At 39.3% G+C, this 21,115-nt stretch overlaps 1 protein-coding gene across 1 annotated transcript in view; it reads right to left on the minus strand.

The window, feature by feature from the left end:
• Window positions 1-20,855, minus strand: part of LIX1 (limb and CNS expressed 1) — a 51,188-nt gene extending 30,333 nt beyond the window's left edge. Inside the window, exon 1 of the mRNA XM_007197484.2 lies at window positions 19,266-20,855. Within this exon, the coding sequence (XP_007197546.1) occupies window positions 19,266-19,347 (82 nt within the window). The 5' untranslated portion in view covers window positions 19,348-20,855. The remainder of the gene's footprint in view (window positions 1-19,265) is intronic.
• Between the last annotated feature and the right edge of the window lie 260 nt (window positions 20,856-21,115).

The raw sequence follows: 21,115 nt of genomic DNA on the forward strand, positions 1-21,115 counted from the left end.
AATATAATCAGTTATTAAGGATGGACATACCCTAGCAAAAACAACATTTTATTTTCGGGTTGGATTGTGTAACAAGTCACTTCCAGTTTAAGCAGAACGGAGTATGTGTATGTTTGGGTGGGGTGGGGGTGTGGGGTGCTTTCAGTTGTGAAAGAAACAAATACTATTTAACACAAATGTGTTTATTTTTCATGAGTATGGCTGAAGTGGTTTGGCACCCTAATTCTAACAGCATTGCAGTATATTAAATTTACAAATTAGTTTTTGATAACAAATTTAAAAATCTCACTCTTCCGTCTTTGAAAATTTTCCTTAATAAACTTTGTCCAGATCTATGATTATCCATGACTCCCACTCCCATTTCTCATAGCTTCTTGGACCTGCAAAGTGAAAGCTAAATTCAAAGGTAAAAATATGAGCAATGTAATTTTTTTTAAATTTATTTATTTGTTTTATTTTTGGCTGCATTGGGTCTTCGTTGCTGCACACGGGCTTTCTCTAGTTGCAGCGAGCAGGGGCTACTCTTTGTTGTGGTGCAGGGGCTTCTCATTGTGGTGACTGCTCTTGTTGCAGAGCACGGGCTCTACGTGCGTGGGCTTCAGTAGTTGTGGCACGTGGGCTCAGTAGTTGTGGCTCACGGGCTCTAGAGCACAGGCTCAGTAGTTGTGGCACACTGGGCTTAGTTGCTCCGCGGCATGTAGGATCTTCCCGGACCAGGGCTGGAACCCGTGTCCCCTGCATTAGCAGACGGATTCTTAAACTACTACGCCACCAGGGAAGCCCCAAGCAATGTAATTTTAATTGGAACTCACCTATTATAAGATTTAAGAGGAGAAAGGCAGAAAGAAGAAAACTCTTTCATGCTCCTTTCCACCCTAATCAAAAGGAGAATGAAAGCAATTGTGTAATAAGCAGGAGGCTGGGGAAAAAAACCATAAGTGAAACTAATAACATGGAAACCTTGTTAAGGACCATGTCTGTTAGATGACTTCAGAAAACGTAGTAATGGCTACAGCCATGTGTTTTAGATTAAATGACCTATGATAGCCTGTAGAAGTTCCAGATCAAATTAGGTTGGTTTGTTTATCCTGTACTGCAAATTGAATTGTGGAAATTAACAAGGATAATAGAATTGTAGAGGCAAAAGAGACCTTTCAGGTCATGCAGGCAAAGCTCTGCTTGATGCAGGAATTCCTTGCACAATACCACTGACAGCTGCCCATTTGGCCTGATTCTGGACACGTGGAAGGACCTGGTAATTGGCACATCTTGATGTAGCCCGTTTCAAATGCTAATGGTTTTAACTATAAGAAGGTCATTTTGGGGAATGAGCGGAAATCTGCTTTCCTATAAGCTTCATGCAAGTGGGCTATTTCTCATTTCTGGGACCTCATAGAGGTTAATCCCCGTATTCATAAGAGAACCCATGACATACTTGAAGGTGGTATAGGACATCTGTTGTTTTTGCCTCCCTGGCATTTGTTTTCCCTCTTTGTAGGAATAGCACGAAAGTTTTCCCTAAAGAACCACCTTTCCTTCAACCAAGTCTTCTCCAGGGTTGAGAAGTGGGGATTAGACCAAAGTCAAGTCATTTAGAGTCAATGAGTCCAGGACTTTTGTTGGAAATGTCAGAAGACTGGATTCTCCTTTTTCACTAGAGTTGCTGGGGTTATAGGAGAGAAGTATGGTGCTGCCCAGGCAAGGGAGACTCATGGCTGAAAAGAAAGCCAACATAGAGAAGGGTAGAACCAAGAGATAGAGAAAGAAAGACTAAGTTCTGATGTCACAGCTTAAGCTCCTGAACCAACACATCTGCTTTTTCCTTAAACCGTTTTGAACTGGCATCTCACACTTGTGTATAAAAGTGTACTAAAATAGACAACTCTCAGGTTTCCTCAGGTTCTAGATTGAATAGCTTTTCTTCTTTCCAACATTCTTTGTGTAATATGGTGTCTATGCCCTTTGACATGCTCCTGATATATTTCTGAATACATGTGCTTCAAAATGCTCGGTTTTGTTATTTTGCAGGGAATCAGGAGAGTCTCAGAGTTTGACCTGGAGGCAAAAACATTGCACAACCACTTTCTAAGCTGTTGACCAGAGCACCTGGCTCTTTCACTTCATTCCTAGGTCACCCATCAGCTTCCAGCTTTACAAGGTGTAGTTCAGGAAAATTCGCAAGACGCCCAGGGAATTGGATGCCTGTATATATTTAAAAACTGTAGTTTTTAGTATTTAAGATGTGTTTTGGGAAAGAAACTGGGAAATATAAGGGTATCAGAGGGGATAATTGAATTAACCAATAAAATACATACTAAGTGGTCAAGGTGAGCTTGGTAATTAGAGACATTTTTCATTCATTCAAAAATATTTGAAGTAATATTTTCTACCAGTTGATGCAACCCAAAATAGAATTAGAACTTTTATTTCCTAAACTGCATTTCTGCTCCCCAACTTCCTCTCCCTCCCATGTCCAGGAAAACAAGTATTTTGTGAGCGGGCTGATTTGTGTTTCAATTTGCCTGTGACCTACAGAATTCAGCAGAGATGTCTTGAAGACTGAAGCCTAAAACCGAAGTCAGTGGTCTGTTGCTCTGATAGTCAACAAGGGCCATTAACCGGCTATTTTAAGTTGGTTAATTGTTGAATGATGTTCAGCTGAAAACCGGAGTAAGAAGCTGAAGACTCATGCTTATCTAGGTAAAATGAACACAAGAATTTTGGCATGTAAAACTGTGGATTAAAGAGTTCAAAGGTGGGTACTAAGTAAAATTTCTGCATGAATAAATGTAGCAGTTTTCAAATTTTTTATTCTGCAACCTTGGAAGATTTCTTTGATGGTCTTCTTACATATGTCATCACCTCTAAAGAGTGCAACATTATGTACATGCACACACACAATCCATCTTTCTATCTCTATCTCCTCGTGTCGACTGGAAAACCAGATGAATGGAGTGCAGAGGGAAGAAGGCCAGCATGCTGTTTGGAATTTCAAAGATCAGTATATCTGAAGATGCTCTATTTATGAAACACATGCTCCTTTATTTTTTTGAAGTAGCAACAACAAGGTTCATGGACAATGTCAAAGAAAAGGCAAGCAAAAGATCAAGTACTGCTGAAGAAAACCACCCAAATTTGAGGAAAGGCCTCACAACACAGTTTAGTCGCCAGCTGCATTTGCACTTTCAGTGCCCAGACAATGATCCTGCCTTTCACATTACAAACTTAGGCCACCAAGCGTGTGATATCTCTCCCTACGTCTAGTGACCCATCTGCACAAGTGCCCAGCTCTACCTTATTTCCTTCAGTCTCAAATGAAGTTGTGTTGCTTCTTCTGGGCATTGTTCTATTAGTAATTCTCTTGGCTTCCTATTTTTAAATGTTTTCTCTTTACTCACTCCTCAGCGGCCATTAAGTATGCTCAAGACAACAAATGAATGAATAAATGAATCAATCAATCAATCAATTAAAAGAAACAACCTCAGGACTATTCTTTTTTTTTTTTTGGCCATGCCATGTGGCATGCGGGATCTTAGTTCCCCAACCAGGGATGGAACCCATGCCCCCTGAGTTGGAAGCGCAGAGTCTTAACCACAGGACGCCCAGGGAAGTCCCCCTGCCATTCATTTTTAACCCACCAACAACCTGGCTTTCCTCTACATTATGCTACTGAAACTACTTGGCAAATATCACTAATTCTAACTTTCAGTCCTTATTTACTTGACCTCTAACTGCATTTGACACAGCTGATCAATTTCTTCTAAAAACTCTCATCTCCCTAAGCTTTTCTGACAGTATTCTCCCTGATTCTTCTTCTGTATTTCTATCATTTCTTCTCAGTCTCTTTTGTGGGTTTCTCTTCCTCTGCTCACCCCTCATGTTGATTTGCACAAGAGCCTTGTCCTTGTCTTTTTTTTTTTTTTTAAAGCATTTATAGCTACTTTATTTATTTATTTATTTATTTTTGGCTGTGTTGGGTCTTCGGTTCGTGCGAGGGCTTTCTCTGGTTACGGCAAAGTGGGGGCCACTCTTCATCGCGGTGCGGGGACCGCTCTTCATCGCGGTGCGCGGGCCTTTCACTATCGCGGCCCCTCCCGTTGCGGGGCACAGGCTCCAGACGCGCAGGCTCAGTAGCTGTGGCTCACGGGCCCAGCTGCTCCGTGGCATGTGGGATCTTCCCAGACCAGGGCTCGAACCCGTGTCCCCTGCATTAGCAGGCAGATTCTCAACCACTGCGCCACCAGGGAAGCCCGTCCTTGTCTTTTCTTGCTTCTCTCTCTACTGTTCTTGAATGACAGAACCTATTTCCATGAATCCATCTACCATAATATATGCCAATAGTTCCCAAAACATTCTCTTGTAACTCCAACTTTGTTAACAGATACTTCCATTTGAATGTCACAGAAATTCAACATATTCCCAAACTCAACCCATTTTCTTTTCCATAAACTCTTTTCCCGAATTATTTAGAAAGTGATATAATCATCTACCCAGTCATGTAAATCAGAAACCTGACAGGAACTTTAAACTTAATTTCCTCTCTCCAGATCTAATAAATGCCCAGATTTTGTCAGTTCCATATCCTGATGTCTCTGATAGTCATCACTTCCTCTCAGTTAATATTGCCATTGCTGCATTGGTTCATATCTAACCAGATACACCACAGTACCCACTTGACTCCAATCACCCTCCCATCCAACCCATCCTCAACTGTTTCCAGGTAATCTTTCTGAATCTTATGGTTAATTAAATCACTCACATCTTAAAATCTTTCTGTGGGTCCTTCATTACCTATAGAACAAATAACTTCTTGGCAAGTCATAGAAGACCCTATGTCTTGATACTCTTTCTCATTCCAAACTTCCTCAAGTCACCTTCCAGGCCCCTCATGCTCTCATGCTCCCAGGCCTACTGAACCAGAATCTACAATTTAAACAAGATTCTCAGGCAATGTGATGCACACTAAAGCTTGAGAAGTCCTGAGTAGGGTAGGACGAAGTTGCTATTCTCATCTCTCTTATCGTGTGCCTATTATATGCCAGGCACTAGGCATTTTCTCATTTAATTCTTACGATACCCTCTAGAAATAGGTATTATCATCCACAACATAGAGATAAGAAATAAAAGATGCTCAGGATACAATCACACAGCTACTAAGTCTTAGCCTTGGGATTTTTAACCTAGTTTGGTCTGGGTGTATAGTCTAGCTCTTTGCTCATCCTGAGCCACTCCTAATTATAATGGAATTTAAGTTGTTTCATGCATGTCTACATCTATTAGAAGCATTTTAGAAGAAGAATAAAGGTCAACTGAATATTTGAATGTCATCAAAGGTATGGAAGACGTGTTGCCTTTGTGAGGCTGTTGGCAGGAAAGGTGTAGGAGGCTCTGCACAAGAATTACTTCACCTACCATTTTCTATGGGCCATTTTTCTGATACTTGTTCTTGGCAGTCAAACAAAGCAAAGGGTTAATATCTGTATTTTTTTCATACAAGTGATATGACACTTTCTAGCTTGGAACTGTCACAATGAATGAGCAGTCTGTGTCATGTGAACAGGTATCCTGATTAATCTTCAGCTAACACTTTGCTTTGGTTTAAAACAATGCTGTAAATACCCACCAACCGTGGGATTCAGAGGGGGCTGTGATTAGGCCTCCCATTCCAGTCCCTTCTTTCAAGGAATAATGGCTAAAGGAGAGACCACAAGAGGAACAAGAGGAAATGACAAGAGACTGAGGAGGGCTTTGGAACAGGCTTCCTTTGAAGAGGGGCATGAACAAAAGTCAAGGTCAAGTTTCTCTGTCTGATTGTGCCTTCCACCTCAGGGTCAGGAAGCTATCATCTGGAATACATCGTTTTTGGCTATGCATTATTTCTCCCAAAGTTTAGTGAAATTCTTTCTAAAGGGTTTCTACTTTGTCTGAATGGACACTAAAGGAAAAGGGCTTTATCCACAGCCATGACAAGATAAATTGGTCATCCATAGTGAATCTGGACACCAGACAGGAGAGAGGTAGTGAATCCTCAGCTGGAGACCCAGAGAATGCAGATGAATAACAACTTGGCTGATGCTGGAGCCAAGCTGAGCAACTCTCTGACTTCAGGGTTTAACAGTACAGGTCATCTATTGGTCTTGCCTTTGTCAAGGTAACTGATGTTTAACTGGTAAAATTACTATAAAGAAATAGAATGTCCAACAAACACATGAAAGAATGCTCAACATCACTAATCATTAGAGAAATGCAACTTAAAACTACAATGAGGTATCACCTCACACCAGTCAGAATGGCCATCATCCAAAAATCTACAAACAATAAATGCTGGAGAGGATGTGGAGAAAAGAGAACCCTCTTGCACTGTTAGTGGGAATGTAAATTGATACAGCCACTATGGAGAACAGTATGGAGGTTCCTTAATAAACTAAAAATAGAACTACTGTACTACCCAGCAATCCCACTACTGGGCATATACCCTGAGAAAACCATAATTCAAAAAGACACATGCACCCCAATGTTCATTGCAGCTCTATTTACAATCGCCAGGACATGGAAGCAACCTAAGTGTCCATCGACAGATGAATGGATAAAGAAGATGTGGTGCATATATACAATGGAATATTACTCGGCCATAAAAAGAAACGAAATTGAGTTATTTGTAGTGAGGTGGATGGACTTAGAGTCTGTCATACAGAGTGAAGTAAGTCAGAAAGAGAAAAACAAATACCGTATGCTAACACATATATATGGAATCTAAAAAAAAATGGTTCTGAAGAACCTAGGGGCAGGACAGGAATAAAGATGCAGACGTAGAGAATGGACTTGAGGACATGGGTGGGGGAAGGGTAGGCTGGGACGAAGTGAGAGAGTGGCATGGGCTTATATATACTACCAAATGTAAAATAGATAGCTAGTGGGAAGCAGCCGCATAGCACAGGGAGATCAGCTCAGTGCTTTGTGACCACCTAGAGGGGTAGGATAGGGAGGGTGGGAGGGAGATGCAAGAGGGAGGAGATATGGGGATATATGTATATGTATAGTTGATTCACTTTGTTATAAAGCAGAAACTAACACGCCATTGTAAAGCAGTTACACTCCAATAAAGATGTTTAAAAAAAAAAATGAAAGAAATAGAATGTCAAATGGCTGAGGCTGGGGGTATGGGAGGAAGTGGAAGGAGAGAGAATTGTTGGGGAGATCCTAGGAACAACAGCATGAAATCCAGTTCCTTTTTGTGACTTCTATCAGTTTATAACATCTGAGAGTAAAGAAAGCAATTTAACCTCTGAATTGCCTTTGCACATCAAACTTCTTAATGAATTCCATTGCTCCAAATTGTTTTCTCAGACACATGTAATAGACCCTGTTATGGACTAAACATTTGTGTCTCCCACAAATTCATATGTTGAAGCCCTAACCCCTAATATGATGGTATTAGAAAGTGGGGACTTAGGGAGATAGTCAGGTTTAGATGAGATTATGTGGTAGAGCCCCATGATGGGATTGGTGTCCTTATAAGAACAGAGATACCACAGCTTCCTCTCTCTGCCTTGTGAGGATGCAGCAAGAAGGCAGCCATTTGCAAACCAGGAAGAGGGCTCTCTCCGAAGTACCGAGTGTGCCAGCAATTTGATCTTGGAGTTTCCAGCCACCAGACATGTGAGAAATAAATTTCTGTTGTTTAGGCTACCCAGTCTATGGTATTTTGTTACAGCAGCCCAAGCTGACTAAGACAAACCTGTTCAGCAATTTTGATAATTTTCACATCAACAAGACAACAATTTGCTATGTAGTTTATAGACATTAGTGTGGATACTTTTTTCTTCACTGTGTTTTAATATCTGAACAGGACAGAGTTTTCAGAGTGGTAACTAGATCCCCAAGCAAGTCTTTCATAAATGAGGTTTTCATTTTCTACTTCCTCAAGCTTTCTCTTTGATTATAAAGTTCAGCATCAAACTTCACAGAAGGCAGTTGACCAACGAAGACATCCGACAATGTGGAACACTTTGACCATCCAACCTTTGACCCTTTCTAGCAGAAATCCTCAATCAGCTTCAGCAAATGCAGTGTCTTTACTTGTCCTTGAACATATACTGCATATTTTTTCCCTGTGTTTTGGTTCAAGTTCTCCTTCCTACCTTGAGTACTGTTTCTGCCCCTCCCTTCTATCCATCCAATTTACTCTCATAGTTCAGAGGAAATGCCACCTCCTCCATCACGCCTTGCTCACTGGTTCTAGCCCATATGAATGTACTTTTCTGTGCTCTTATTCCATTAGTGGCCCTATGTCTTAGCACTTAATCTCCTATAAGCCATGTAATAAAATAGATGTGGTGCTCCAGGCTAAATTTATCAAGTCAGACTTGGCTGGACTTACTTCTGGCCAGAGGAATGAAATGCCTTGTGATAACAATTCATCTTATAGAGTATAGTATTATGTTATTTGCCTCACAGCTGACTGATTCTAGAGGGCAGGGACTCTGGTTCATTCTCCTCTGTAGCCTCCTTGGTATCTAGCACCGGGCTATTCATCTAGAAGCAGTTGTTGAATTCATTTAGAATCTAAGAAAACTACATATCTGTACTGTGCAACTGAATGAACATACAGAAGATAGGTGAAGGTACTATGATTCATGGAGAGATCAAGACTTCCTTCTAGATAGAAGGTTTCTTATATGAACCACCATGGTGCCCACACAGCATGGATGTGGTGGTGGCAGCCATGGCTCAGAGGGAGATGGCTGAGGAGGTGCAGAAAGATGAAGCCTGGGCAGAGTAGACATGTGATTGCTAGTTGCTTGCCAGCTAGGGCTTTACCTTCATGATAACTAGGACTTAGGGAAATCCTGAACAGGAATGGTAAGTACTTTTGTCTCAGAGTGTCAATTCTAATCCATTTATGTTGACTGCCTGGAGCACTGTGTTGAAAAGGATTTGAAAGTAGTCTCTGGGATCAGGAATTGTGTAACAGAACACCACAATTAACCAGCAATGAGGCACTGGTCTATCTGGTAACCCTGTCTTTGACGGTATAGAGTAAAAAAAACAACAACAAAGCAGTCAAAATAGGCCTCTGTTCATAAAGGCTTACAATTTGATTGCAGAAATAATGAATTCATAATATAATTTGTTAACAAAATACTAGACTGCTACATTGTAGAACAGAAATGATTTTAAGGTAATATTTAAAACTCTAAAATTTATGGCACAACAATTAAATAGATTCAAGGGGAAAAGTAGATAAATGTGAACTGAAAAGGTCAGAAAAAAAATATGCGTAGGGGGACTTCCCTGGTGGCGCAGTGGTTAAGAATCCGCCTCCCAATGCAGGAGACACGGGTTTGACCCCTGGTCCGAGAAGATCCCACATGCCGCGGAGTAACTAAGCCCATGTGCCACAACTACTGAGCCTGCGCTCTAGGGCCCACGAGCCACAACTACTGAAGCCCATGCCCCTAGAGCCCATGCTCCGCAACAAGAGAAGCCACCGCAATGAGGAGCTCGTGCACCGCAACGAAGAGTAGCCCCCGCTTGCTGCAACTACAGAAAGCCCGTGCGCAGCAACAAAGACCCAACCCAGCCAAAAACAAATAAATTAATTAAAGAATAAAAATATGCATAGGAGGAGGGCCTAAGCTGAGCCACCTCAGAAAAATGAGATTTACACCAGGATGGGGGAAGGGATAGAAGCTGTGCTCTCAAAGGAGTGAGAGTCGCATTTGACAAAGAGTAAGAAAAACAGTAATGCCTCAGCTATGGAATTCTGTATGGGAGCAATAGGGAAGGATGCCATTAGGAAGGGGGTACAATTTGATCAGAGACAGGGTAAGGGGAGTTCATTTCTTTTAATAGTTGGAAATGTATCCTATTGTTCTAGTGCCTCAGCTTTACCCAGGTGGGAGAGAAAGGCAGGAACACAGAGTTCCTTGTCCTTTGTCTTTGCCTGAGGTGATGTGCTGCCTGTAGTGGCTCCATAATGAAGAACAAGGGCACAAATACTTGGAGAGAATGTGCGGTTGCTCTTATGCATCTGGGTGAGCCCAGGAAGAGTGTTTCTCTGGGAGGAGCTTGGGCAGAAAATCTCTATGAGGAGTGAGTAGGAGATGGAGCAAGCAAGAGAATGCTCCTTTTGTAGTCTGGAAGGAGCATGAAGCCACTCAGAGGGCTTTTATCCTAAAAACTCAGAGCTTGTCATTTTCATAGACTGGACACGATGAAGATGCTAATAGGGACACATGATATATGTTTTCATATGGGAACTCTGAGATGGAGAGGATGTAAATGCCCCATGGATTATAGAGTGTGTTATACAAGAGTCCTCAAATACGGGCTTTGGTTAGAACACAATAAAATGTGTACTGCATCTTCTATCTCCACATTTTATCAACAGGCAGGCAGTTTCCTTACGTAGTTAAAAGCATGGACTCTGGAGCCAGAATGCCTGGGTTTGAATACTGTCTTTACCGCTGTAAGAAACCTACCTAGCGCTCCTGTTCTATCTGTAAAATGTAGTACTTACATTACAGGGTTGCTGTAAAGCTTAAAATGGAAAATGCTCAGAATAGAGCTTCACACATAGTATGCACTAGAGTGTTAGCTATTATTTGTGGTTAGAGAAGGTGAAGGAAGAAAGGAAAAGGCATGATTATATGCTTGCATGTTGCATCTTTGAGACTGACTGTTCTTGTATTGGAAACCATATCATTAAACATTCTAAAAATAGTCTCAAATCTGAAAATTCTCTAATTGTACACATTGTGCTTTTTAATTTATTTCCAAAATATGTGAAGAGTTCAGAGATGGAAAAAAGAAAGCTCTTTTAATATCATTCACTCTTAAAGTCAAAGCTTCATAACGGCCAGAAAATAAATAGATGAAATGCTACATGTCTCAAAATCTGGAGACATGGATGTCTGTCCCAATTTTTCACTTTCTAATAAATGCTAATGGCAATAGAACTGCTCTTAGCAAAAACTACAGAGAGGGGCTAACTCTTATTTGAAATCAATGTTAATGACTGCTTGTGCTTCAGGAAAGTAGAAACATTATAGTTCATTGCCCAGTTGAATTACCTAATACGAGGTAAGTCCTGCATGGAAGACAGTCATTTGTCAGTAATAAGGGGTCTTAAAAGTATGTTATGAATGTTATGTTATGAATCTATCAGAAAAAAAGAAACAATTTCTTTATGCCTTACATGAGAAAAAAATTCTAGCTGGGCAAAATTTCCCTTGCCAAAAACAATTAAAGACAAATTGGAAAGGCAACCATTTAAGGATAAACCATTAAGAGGCTTTCAAGATGATAAACATATTTTCAAATCGATTCTCTGCCTCCAAACAGATGGATTTTTGTTATGCAATATTTTAATATAATCTTTAAATTACCCTTAGCAGGTGATACTTTAAAATAAAGTTAATTAGTATTTTCTATTCTAGCAATTCAATCATGTACAACTTGTTTTTGTCAATGCGATTCCCTAGATTTGTTGAGGAGAAATAGGAAAAGGACCCCCAGATAATTTAAGGAGCAAGCTCAAGGCATGATGCCAATTTACCATTCATGCAAAATGGGGTACCTTTGGGTCTTGTGCTTGGCTTGGCTAACTCCAGGACACTGACCAACAGAGCCAGCTGTCTAAACATTTATAACCATCCTCAGGCTTTGACAAGTTTTGACCAGGCTAATGGAATCTTGCTGACACAGCTTGTGTGTCATGTACAATATGTAGGAATCTTGGGCCCCTTCTTCTTTTCTGTAGATACTCTTTCAAAGGTAGCCACAGCCACACAACAGAGCTGAGACAGCTAAGAGTCTTGCTTTGTTCCCAGCATTACTTTCTTTCAGTAACGCTCCAGAGTCAGTGCCTAGCTCCTTCAGCAGCTGGGAAGCTGGTTGTGTTTCTTTTGTTTGCTTTTTCTTTTCTTCTGGTCTGGTTCCCATTCTCTACCCTGAACACTTTCTCTGAGGGAATTAAGATCCTTCGGGTTTTTTTTTTTTTTTACAAAATTAACCTCTTGGGAGATTCTCTATAAAATGCAAAAAAGTACATCATTCGTTTTGGTTTAATTTTCACCTTTAGAATTTTAAATTGCTGAACTATAAGTCACTTGGGGAGAAATTTAAATAACACTCTTAAAAAAATATCTTTGGATGTACAAGGTAATTTTTTAAGAAGGCAGAGGGGAGAGAATATCAAGGAACAAGAGGGAATCACAAAGACATTAAAATAAAAGGTCATTAAATATATCACAATTAAACAGCAGCAGCAATAGCAGGCCTGAGCTCCCAAATGTGCTTTATCTGTGCACCATGGTTCAAATGATGTCATCCAATCACAAAAGCTACATAGACTAAAAACCTGATGTAATCTACTTAACCAATTAGGAAGTATATACTGATATCTTTCCCATGTGCCATTGGGCACTGACATTGCACTATATTTAAGAGACTTTGTAGGACTGTTGACTTTAGATAACAACCAAGGATCCAAGATAACAAAAAACAAACAAAAAAATCAAACACTGTTACTTTGCTGACCAGTTCTGTTTAGTTAGAATGGTCAAATCTGTGCAAATGTGGCTTTAGGCATGTAACATACCTTCCCCGGGTAGAGTCATTATAAGAAAGCTCTCCATGACCCTGCCACAGCTATCCAACTAGGGTTTATGTACAAGGCACGGACAGAGTTTGGTCCTAAAAAGCTTGGTGCACACAGAGTTGTGTGACCCAGAGTTGAGGGTAGACCCTGAGGATGAATATAAGGACTGGCAATCTGAGTCACTGCCAGTGTGGTATATGGGATAATTTGGGCTGCCCTACCAAGGTCAACCTCAGGCAGTGTTTTGGGGAAGTTGCCTGAGGTGGCTGTGTTTATTTTCACAGCCCATCCTTCTTCCATGCTGCCTCCTGTTTCATGGGGCTGTCAACTTAACCCTGCATGCCATTAGGCTGTGATTAAGGTGTCAATGGATGATGGTTTAGAAAGTCCCAGTACCATTTATTACATCATATTTCACTTGACAATGGGAAAAATCTTTCCCCTTTTTGTGAGGGAGAAAATAAACAAACCAGCCACCAGAAAAGTCTGTTTGTGCACCTGCTAGGTGCCTGGCCCTGTGGGAGACACCCTGGGGGTTACATAGAAGTGCAAGGTATGGCTTTGCCCTCCTGGGACTTCCAACTTAGGTGTGGACAAAAACATGCCAGCAAAACTATAACTCATAGTACAGAGGCACATGAGAAAAATGTAGACTACACTATACAGCCCATAAGTGCAAAAGAGGTGGTGACTAGATGATGGGTTCCCACAGCTGCATTAATGGGATGAGATCAAAATAGGGATCAACTGATTATCATCCCAGTAGAAAAAAAAAAAAAGCAAAACCATAATTCAAACAGTATTCTAAGGACACCAGAGAGAGAATGTAGAAAACTACAGGGAGTGTAATAATTGCCTATTTTGTTATTATTAAACTTTCAGTAGGATTCTTTTTTTTTTTCTTTTTCTTTTAAAATAGGATTTTTAAAACTGCCTTGACAGACTAAACTTATATGAGCATTTGAACATGGAAGAAAAGAAATAAGAGCCTTTGGGGTTAAAACACCAATATGAAATGTATTAAATAAAGAAGATTCTTTTATGAAAGGCTTCTAAAGTTGTCTTACATTTCTTAAATCAATCTGTAGCACATAATCAGTAAAACCGTATCATTTAAACAGAAAAATCATAACTTAGAAACTCACCCTTGTGCAGCTGTATCCTATTATGGGCTGTAACTTAACACATGAGTTTCAGAAGTTGTTAAAGTTGAGTTCAGGCTAACAAATCTTAACTGTTAAAAAAAAAAGCCTATGGTGAGATGAGACAGCAGACCATGAAGAGGCACCAGATTTGATCACAGGATGGGTGTCACTCATATTTTATTTTGATTTGTTAAATCTTATTTATATATTAAGAAATAAATGTATTAAGACAGATATGGCCATTAAGTGATCAAGAAGCCACTTCTTTTTTTCCATTTTGAAAAATTTTCCTCTGGCACTAAGACTTTCAGTATTTAAACTCTGCCAAATGTATCTTTACTGAAAAAAGGAGAACAGTGCTTATGCCACAGATAGCTGAAATGAAATCTGCATTTTTCTTTTAGTATAAATTCAAATAAAAATAGTTGTGTCCTGTAATAAATAAAGTAAAACTAGCTTTTGAATAGGCTTCTTCAGTAGAATGGACATCCACAGTTTAGATGCTAAAATTATCAGAGTTCAAATTATTGTAATTAAGATGCCATCATTAATCCAAAATGAGCTAGCAAGCAGTGGAGTTTTTTGTTTTTTCGTTTTTTTTATAACTTCACTTTTTTAAAAAAATAAATAAATTTATTTATTTATTTTTGGCTGCGTTGGGTCTTCATTGCTGCACACGGGCTTTCTCTAGTTGCGGAGAGCGGGGGCTACTCTTCCTTGTGGTGTGTGGGCTTCATCACTGCTGTGGCTTCTCTTGTTGTGGAGCACGGACTCTAGGCGTGTGGGCTTCAGTAGTTGTGGCACGTGGGCTCAGTAGTTGTGGCACATGAGCTTAGTTGCTCCGTGGCATGTGGGATCTTCCCAGACCAGGGATCGATTCCATGTTCCCACCACTGGCAGGCGGATTCTTAATCACTGCACCACCAGGGAAGTCCCTGTTTTTTGTTTTTTAACCATGCTCTTTCCAGCACACCTTCTGTGGTGGAATGCAATGCAATACGTGTAGGAATTTTACTGCACAAGTGCCTTCATCCCTCACATCCTACTCCACTCCTTTATGTGAAATGCAAAAACCATAAATGTATCATCAAATTTATAGATTTTAGATAACTACTCTAAAAAGCATGGGATGGGGAAAATACTTGACTCCTGAGAATTTTTCCTCTCTTGCATTCCATACAGCCAGATTCATGATTACTAAGATGTTTTTAATAGCTCTATAGTATGGTCCAATTTTTCCAAAGGGTAAAAATGTACTTTTTGAAGTATTCACCTAACTGGTATAAATACAACCTTTCATGCAGAAAATGTCTCCTCAAATGGAAGAGTTAATGCACTTCAAATATGTAAGAAATTTTTCTTCTAATTGTGCGATGTTTAGTTAAATGTTCCACCGTATTTTTTCATTATAAAATTTTGGGAAACATTAGCGAAATCTAACACTTCACTTTATAAATCAGTGCTAGAAACCAACATGTTCTCATGGCTTTAATGACAACTAAGATAGTTTTTAACTATCTGAAAAAGTTTGCCTTGATTTTGGCCTTTATTTAGTGAAAGTGGTTTCTCCCTATAGGCATGTATTGCATCTTGCCTGAATGGGCAAAAGGATTCTTGCTGTGAAAAATCTGCAGTTCTCCCCAGCTTAGTATCAGGAAGTGTACCTGCAGCAGATGTCAATATAATCTTTTCCCCAATACAACATGAGGCCATACACTTCCAGAACTAATCTACGATCACTGCTAACTCTAATGGACCCCTGTTGCTTACACTTGAGCGTGACTCCACCTGCCTTCTCAGCCTTGTCTCCACCTCCCCTGATGCATTGTTCCTGTATTGCCTGATCTGCCTTTGGACAAACTGTTCTCTCTCCTCAAAAATGCCCTTCCCTTATTACTCTCCTGTTACACTCCTGTTCAGATATGCCTATTTAATGGGCTCTCTCCATACACCCAGAAGAGTCCATTTCAGTTCCACCTCTGTTTTCCTAACAGATACTGCCATGACAGCACAAATGACATGGTAATGTAACACCTCTGAGAGGCAATGTCTTGCAGTGGCTAAAGGTGAGAGGTTGGAAGATAGAATTTGAATCCTGGCTCTATCATTTTATTAGGTGTGGCCTTGGGCAAGTCACCTTAACCTCCACAAGCCTCAGTTCTCTCACCTATAAATCAATAGTACCTATGTTATTGGCTTGCTGTGAAGAGTAAACGTTCTTAGCATAGTGCCTTAATCACATGATGAGGACTGACATCCTAGCATTACTATTAATGCATGAAGGAGGATCCCAAGATGGCAGATAAGCATATTATGCTCTTGTAATTTGAAGAGTTAACGCTCAGAGTAGGATCTGAAAGTGCAGACATCTTGAAATCATGGGGCAGTGATTTCCTTTGGGAAAGCATGTGAGAAATTGTTAAACAAGGGCAAACAGATAGTAAGCTCACACACAAACTCTCAAAACAGCTGACAAGGGCTGCTTTCAGGATAGCTCATCTTTGGTTGTGACACATGACACATGAAAAGAAACTGGATGTCGCACAAAGCCAAGAATGAAGGGCAACATGGATATATGCCTTAATTTCTCGGCAAAGAGATTCTGTCTGGTGGTAGAGACACCCAGAGATACTTGTTACAAAATGGAGACATTTAGGTAGTGGAGAACAGTCCAGTGTCAGCTTAGATGAGCAAATTACAAACTAAGAGCCCACCTCATTTAAAATTTCTTTCCATTATTTTTCATTTGAAATGCAAAATAGAGAAAAAGGGGAAAAATGTCATGAAATTTATTTCCTTACAGGAAAGAAAATAAAAAACAAATTACAACTTTTGCCAGATGAACACCTGTCTAAAACAAATGAGAGGTTTAATGCATTACAAAATGCCACTTGGAGGGCCTCCTTGGCTGAGAAAAACATTCATATTTTATTTCCTTAAATGAATGTAACTATCCCCATGTGCATCGGTCTCAGACCAGAAAACTCTCTGGGTACTTTTCCTGACCAACTTGAAGAGAAAATTCAATTTACTATTGCTTGTTTTTAAACAAATCAAAAGCCAAGGGAGAGCAACAAATTAATCAAATGATCGTTTACATTCCTTGTATTATATGTTTCTGAAGAATAAAGAGAAAAAAACTGCCTTTGCATCATAGAAGAGAAATTTAGAAAAACACTTTTAGAATGTTATTATTATTTTTTTATGCTCCTTTGTTCAACTGTGCATGGTTTTAAACATTGTTGAATTGGCTTTTCATCTGGTAGGGAAGCAAGGTAGCAATTTTTCTTAAGGAATTGGCAGTGATGTGTTCAAGTGCTTAGTTCTTTCCTTCCGGCAAAAAGAGACTGGCCTGGGGTGGGGGAAAAGGAGCCAAGAGTGACTAGGAGGAGAGGAGGCTGCTTAGAATCTGCTATTCAAGGTTGATAGCAGCTTTTTACAGGCTGTGTAAAGCAGGATTGTGGTGGCAGCAACTTATGGGTGTGCCAAAGAAAATGAGTCCACGTGCTAAACCCTGGCACATGCATGGTAGGTTGCCAAGGCATGGCATAGGCCCTAGGCAGACTTGTGATGTCTGCCCCAGAAAGTAAGTGAAACTGTTCCCATTTATTCCATGAGGATGGTGAGTGGTTGGATGTTTGGATATCATAAAAACCCCTGGCACAGAAATCTGCCATTTGGCTTACTTTCATTTAGTCATTTTTCAGATTAGAAACACCTGAAGGGAGAGGCTCAGAAGTTAAAATTCACACCTATTAAGCCATGCAAGCAGTTGCAGAGTGGTAGCCCATTCTAGGGTAAGCAGGCAATGCTATCTGATGAAATTTAAGTTCTATGTTAAGGAATGAAATATATAAAACAGGACACTTCTTTGCTTTTCCATATAAAAGAGTTCCCACAAAGGCCTGGATGATGGAACCTAATGTATGTTTTATTTTAATCCATTTCTATTTTATTCTCTCTGGTAAACTGTAAACAATTGCTGGGATTTAGTTCAGTTCAAAAAGTGGGCCATATAATTTCAGATTAAATTTCTTAAATTCACAATGAACTCAGTGAAAAATTTCACCTCTATTTCCTTTTACTGTTTCTACTATCCAAACCTTCACCACATGATCCCTGGTTCTCTACAGTTTATCCAAAGTCTTAGGCAGGTTAAGATCCTTTTTACCCTTCACTAGTGAATTCAGTGCTATTGTAGGAGAGAGGCATTCTTTCCTCCCCTTTTCACTTAAAAAAAACATGCCAAACCTGAATAGACTCCAGGCTAGACTGGGGGAGGGAGTGATTTTTATTAGTTCTAACATAGCTATTGACACATGCTTGAAGACAATATTTAAAAGAAAGCAAGAAAGTAAGAAAGCAAGAGAAAGAGTAAGAGGAGTAAGAAAGCAAAATAAAGAAAGGAAGAAAGAAAAAAGAAAGAAAGAGCAGGCTTTCACTTTATGCCTTAGTGGGCAAATGGGTTACAATTTAATTTCTAAGAAGAAAATTTTATAGAATAAAATTGCCTAACATTTCTTTCTCTTCATCACACATATGAGAAATATAAACTAAAAGGACATCTGGAAACGAACATTATTCAGCAATCAGAAAGCAAAAATACAAACCGTTGATGTTTTGATGGAGACAAACATACAAGATTCACAAAGAAGAAAGCTGTAACTTATTGAAGTAAAAAAAAAAAAAAAATTCCATATGCATTTTACCTTTTGGGCAGTTCCATAGCAAAGTTCTGTTTCAGAAGCCCTTTGTAATATGAAACCCACTGTAGATAAGATACAAGGTGAAGAGAGTCTGTTTTGCAGCAGCAGGAAATCAAATTGGTTCCAGAAACAAAGTTACATGATAAATGGTCTAATAGTATTGCTAGAATTGGAAATCTTGATTGAATTATTTTTCATAACCATTAAAAAAAGATTTTGAAATAACTTTGCCATAGCTGTTTAGATTTTTTTGGGGGGGGAGGGGGAGGGCGTTGTTGCAGAAGTGGGAAGACATCTCATTTTACTGGCCTTTTAACTAAAGTGTTATAATTTGTTATCAAAATTTAAGAGCTCAGTGGTGATTTATTAACTTGTTTGCAACAAAAAATTTCAAACACAATAGTTTTTTTAACATAACTAATATATGGTATGGAGGATTAAACAGGTTAAAAAAGAGATATACTTTATTATCATATTCAAGTTATTTTTAGTTTTAATCCTAGTACCAATCAGTCTTGATTTATTTAAAAATCATCTGGAAAAGTTCATTAAGTCTTAGGCGAATCTTAGATTTTAAGACAGACTTCTAAACGGTTAACAAGATGTATCACTGACAAAATATCCCAGCGACTGATACCCGTAGGTGAAATGAAATTATTCTGTCTGAAGTCAGGAACAAGTTAAATACCACTTAGACCACAGCACACGACTACAGAGATTTAGGAGAAAACATACTTAAATAGGATGTGACTAGACGTTTAGGACTATTTTCTAAAAAAGTCAAAAAACGTTTTTCCCTTCAGTACTTACAGTCTTTGAAGACTAGAGCCGGGTCTCTGTGAGGCAAGACTTGGGCAATGATGTGTCTCAAGGATTCCAAGGTTCTGTCCATCTTGGGTCTGCCTGTGCGAGCCTGCTGCACAGTGTCCTCATGCCTGAATTCTTGCAGTCCTGGTCTGAATTTGTGCAGCTCATTGATGCACAGGATTACCAAAGAATCTCTTTTAACATCTGCCAATCAGACATTTCCCAGAATCTAAAGACCCCTCAGGGGGCCCTCCTCCCAGGCTCACTTATCTTTGTTGTATGCTGAGCTAATTAGCTCAAAAGGCTGGCTGACAGGCGGGTTCCCATTGCTTCCTTCTGTTAAACACACCCACCTACAGGCTAGCTGGGGAAGCTCACTAATCATGGGAACAGCTTTCCTCTCCAACCAGATTTTGCCTGAATGGTGTGCAGCTTTCTGACTTCCATATTTCTTTTGGTCACTCATCTTCTAATGTGCTGTCTTCAGGTATATAGAAGCAAGAAGGTTATTTCTCAGGAAAGTTTCCTTAGTAGCAAAGGAGTTTCCAGCTCAGGACTTCCAGCTCAGAATCAGTATAATCTAAATTCTGCTCAGTAAAGAAGTGCTGTAAAGATTGCGGATGTAGCCAGGCACCAGATCATGTATTGTATTTGAATTCAGGAGCATCTCTTTGGGAGCCAAGTGTTTAATTTTTTCACCCACCCAAATTATAGTCACTTTTGATGGGCAGTGGCAAGTAAAATCTCATAGTCTGTGTTTTGACTTGGCTGGGAACGTTTGTTTCCCTCTTTATCCTTAGAGGCAAATCGTTCCCAAGATTGACTTTAATGAATTCTGATATCATTCACTTCCTTTCATTTCCTTTCATGATAACTTTTTATATTAAAAATTTCAGGAGAAGTAAAAATATATTTTTCAAAGAATATAGGTGGTTATGAAAATATCTGAAGAAAACAAAGCTGCTTTTTCTACTGATGTCCTACACCACTCACAAAAATGTTAAATAGTCCTTCCATAGGAGACATGTCATAGAATTCTACTGCAGTAATAAGGATTTAAACTAGATATAAAAGAACTGATTTTAGTGGCTGTAACCTATGTTAGTTGTTGATGGCTTGTTGAGGACTTCCTCACTTTTATTTAGAATATTTTTCCAGGGTAGGCACAGGAGATCGCTTTCCAATGTTCTTTCCAATACTCAGATTCCATAATTATGTTGTACTATATGATTAACTGAAACCGGTTCTTTAAAGACTATATAAAATATTTTCCATGTGATCAGCTTCTTCGGCTAGTTGGTAGAAGTGGTGGGCTTAATAAAAGGAAACAAAAGGAATGAGGCTGTAATAGTAATTCCTGTTATAATGACCATCACTTAGTAAAATGCCCACAGAGAGTATGCATATGCCACATAAAACAGACATATAGGGTTGCCCCAGAGTGCAAAGATATTATAAAAAAAGAAATTGAAAGAAGTCGCACTTCTTTCATAGGGTCCCGAAGTGTACTTTACATGGGCTGTAACAAATAGGAAATCATCAATGTCCCTGCCATCCAGTTCATAATTTAAAAGAGAAAATAGATGGTTTGTAGACAAAAAATTATTATATAGATTGGATATGAAGCATAAATGAATGCAAATATTTTCAGTGTGATACTGAGTTAGAAACCAAGATATTTTAGGTTCCCATTAGAGGAACAGAAAAAATAATATGGACTTCTCAGAGGAGTGAGACTAATAATATAAAAGTAGAAAAATTAGAAATAAGTCTGGGATTTCAATCAATAATGGACTTTTTATGGGCTTAAATTTAATTCCAGTAGTATATAAAGTATTTTGGTTGTGTACTGT

Source organism: Balaenoptera acutorostrata, chromosome 2 (assembly GCF_949987535.1).
Source record: "Balaenoptera acutorostrata chromosome 2, mBalAcu1.1, whole genome shotgun sequence".
Lineage (NCBI taxonomy): Eukaryota > Metazoa > Chordata > Mammalia > Artiodactyla > Balaenopteridae > Balaenoptera > Balaenoptera acutorostrata.